Source organism: Lactuca saligna, chromosome 4 (genome assembly GCF_052625555.1).
Source record: "Lactuca saligna cultivar CGN05327 chromosome 4, ASM5262555v1, whole genome shotgun sequence".
Lineage (NCBI taxonomy): Eukaryota > Viridiplantae > Streptophyta > Magnoliopsida > Asterales > Asteraceae > Lactuca > Lactuca saligna.
In genome coordinates this window covers 104,497,275-104,498,207 of record NC_136420.1, presented here as the reverse complement: position 1 = coordinate 104,498,207, position 933 = coordinate 104,497,275, and the positions used below count along the sequence as shown (strand labels likewise).

At 36.7% G+C, this 933-nt stretch overlaps 1 protein-coding gene across 1 annotated transcript; it reads right to left on the bottom strand.

Moving 5' to 3' along the window:
- Positions 1-258: 258 nt before the first annotated feature.
- On the bottom strand, positions 259-705 carry LOC145040003 (uncharacterized). Its single transcript, XM_078987995.1, has one exon. It carries the CDS (start codon positions 703-705, stop codon positions 259-261), a length of 447 nt encoding a protein of 148 aa, XP_078844121.1.
- Between the last annotated feature and the right edge of the window lie 228 nt (positions 706-933).

Below are 933 nucleotides of genomic sequence, written 5' to 3'. Positions count from 1 at the left end.
AAGTTTGATGGTGAGAGATGGATGGTACAACATTGAAGGTTCGAATCTGAGGTTGTTGAACTGCGAAAGCTTGTCCTGAGGGAGTCATGAAAGATGATAGAGCATTGTTGGATGAAACTCCAAGATTTGCAGTAGAATATGAATTCACATGATTGATTTCTCTCTGTTTGTCATCAATGTCACAGGCTTTGATAACCTCCATGACTTTTGCAAGACAGAGGCGATTCAAATCCTTGGTTTTCTTAATCATAGTAACATTCATATCCATGATCTAGGAAGAGCATTCAAAAGTTTCTTGTTGATTTTTGACTTGCTTAAGAAAATCCCTGCAATATTCATGTCAGTTGTAAGTGTAATGAACCTTTGCAATTGAGCTTCAAGAGTCTCTCCTGGAATGTATTTGAACATGTTGAATTTTTGTCTTAGCATGTCCTGCCGACTCTCTTTCATATCTTCATTGCCCTCATAGAGCTCAATAAGTGCTTCCCATAGAGCTTTAGCTGAAGTGTACTCACGAAAACCTTGAGCAATATTAGGAGATAATGCCATGGTTAAAGTGGCTAATCCTCTTTCCTGTTCCTCAATCAATTCAAAATCCTCATCAATGTAATTTTCAACAGATTTGTCAACCAATTGACCTCCAACTGTCACAGTGATTTTGACAGGATCTCTAAGAATGCTTCTCCAAATCTTGAAATCTTTCATTTAATATATTTCTTTATTCTGTACTTCCACACGGGAAAACCTTCAGCAGACATTAACCTTGGAATATGTGTAGCAGTGCCCATAACAGCATCAAGTTCTTGAAACTGAGTTTGACTTTTTGAATCCATTTGAGATTAAAGTAATTCAACAGTTCCAAAGAGGTTTACAGTTTTAAAAATTAAGCTAATTACAACAGTAAACGGAGTTTACGGTTGATGAATTTGCGAC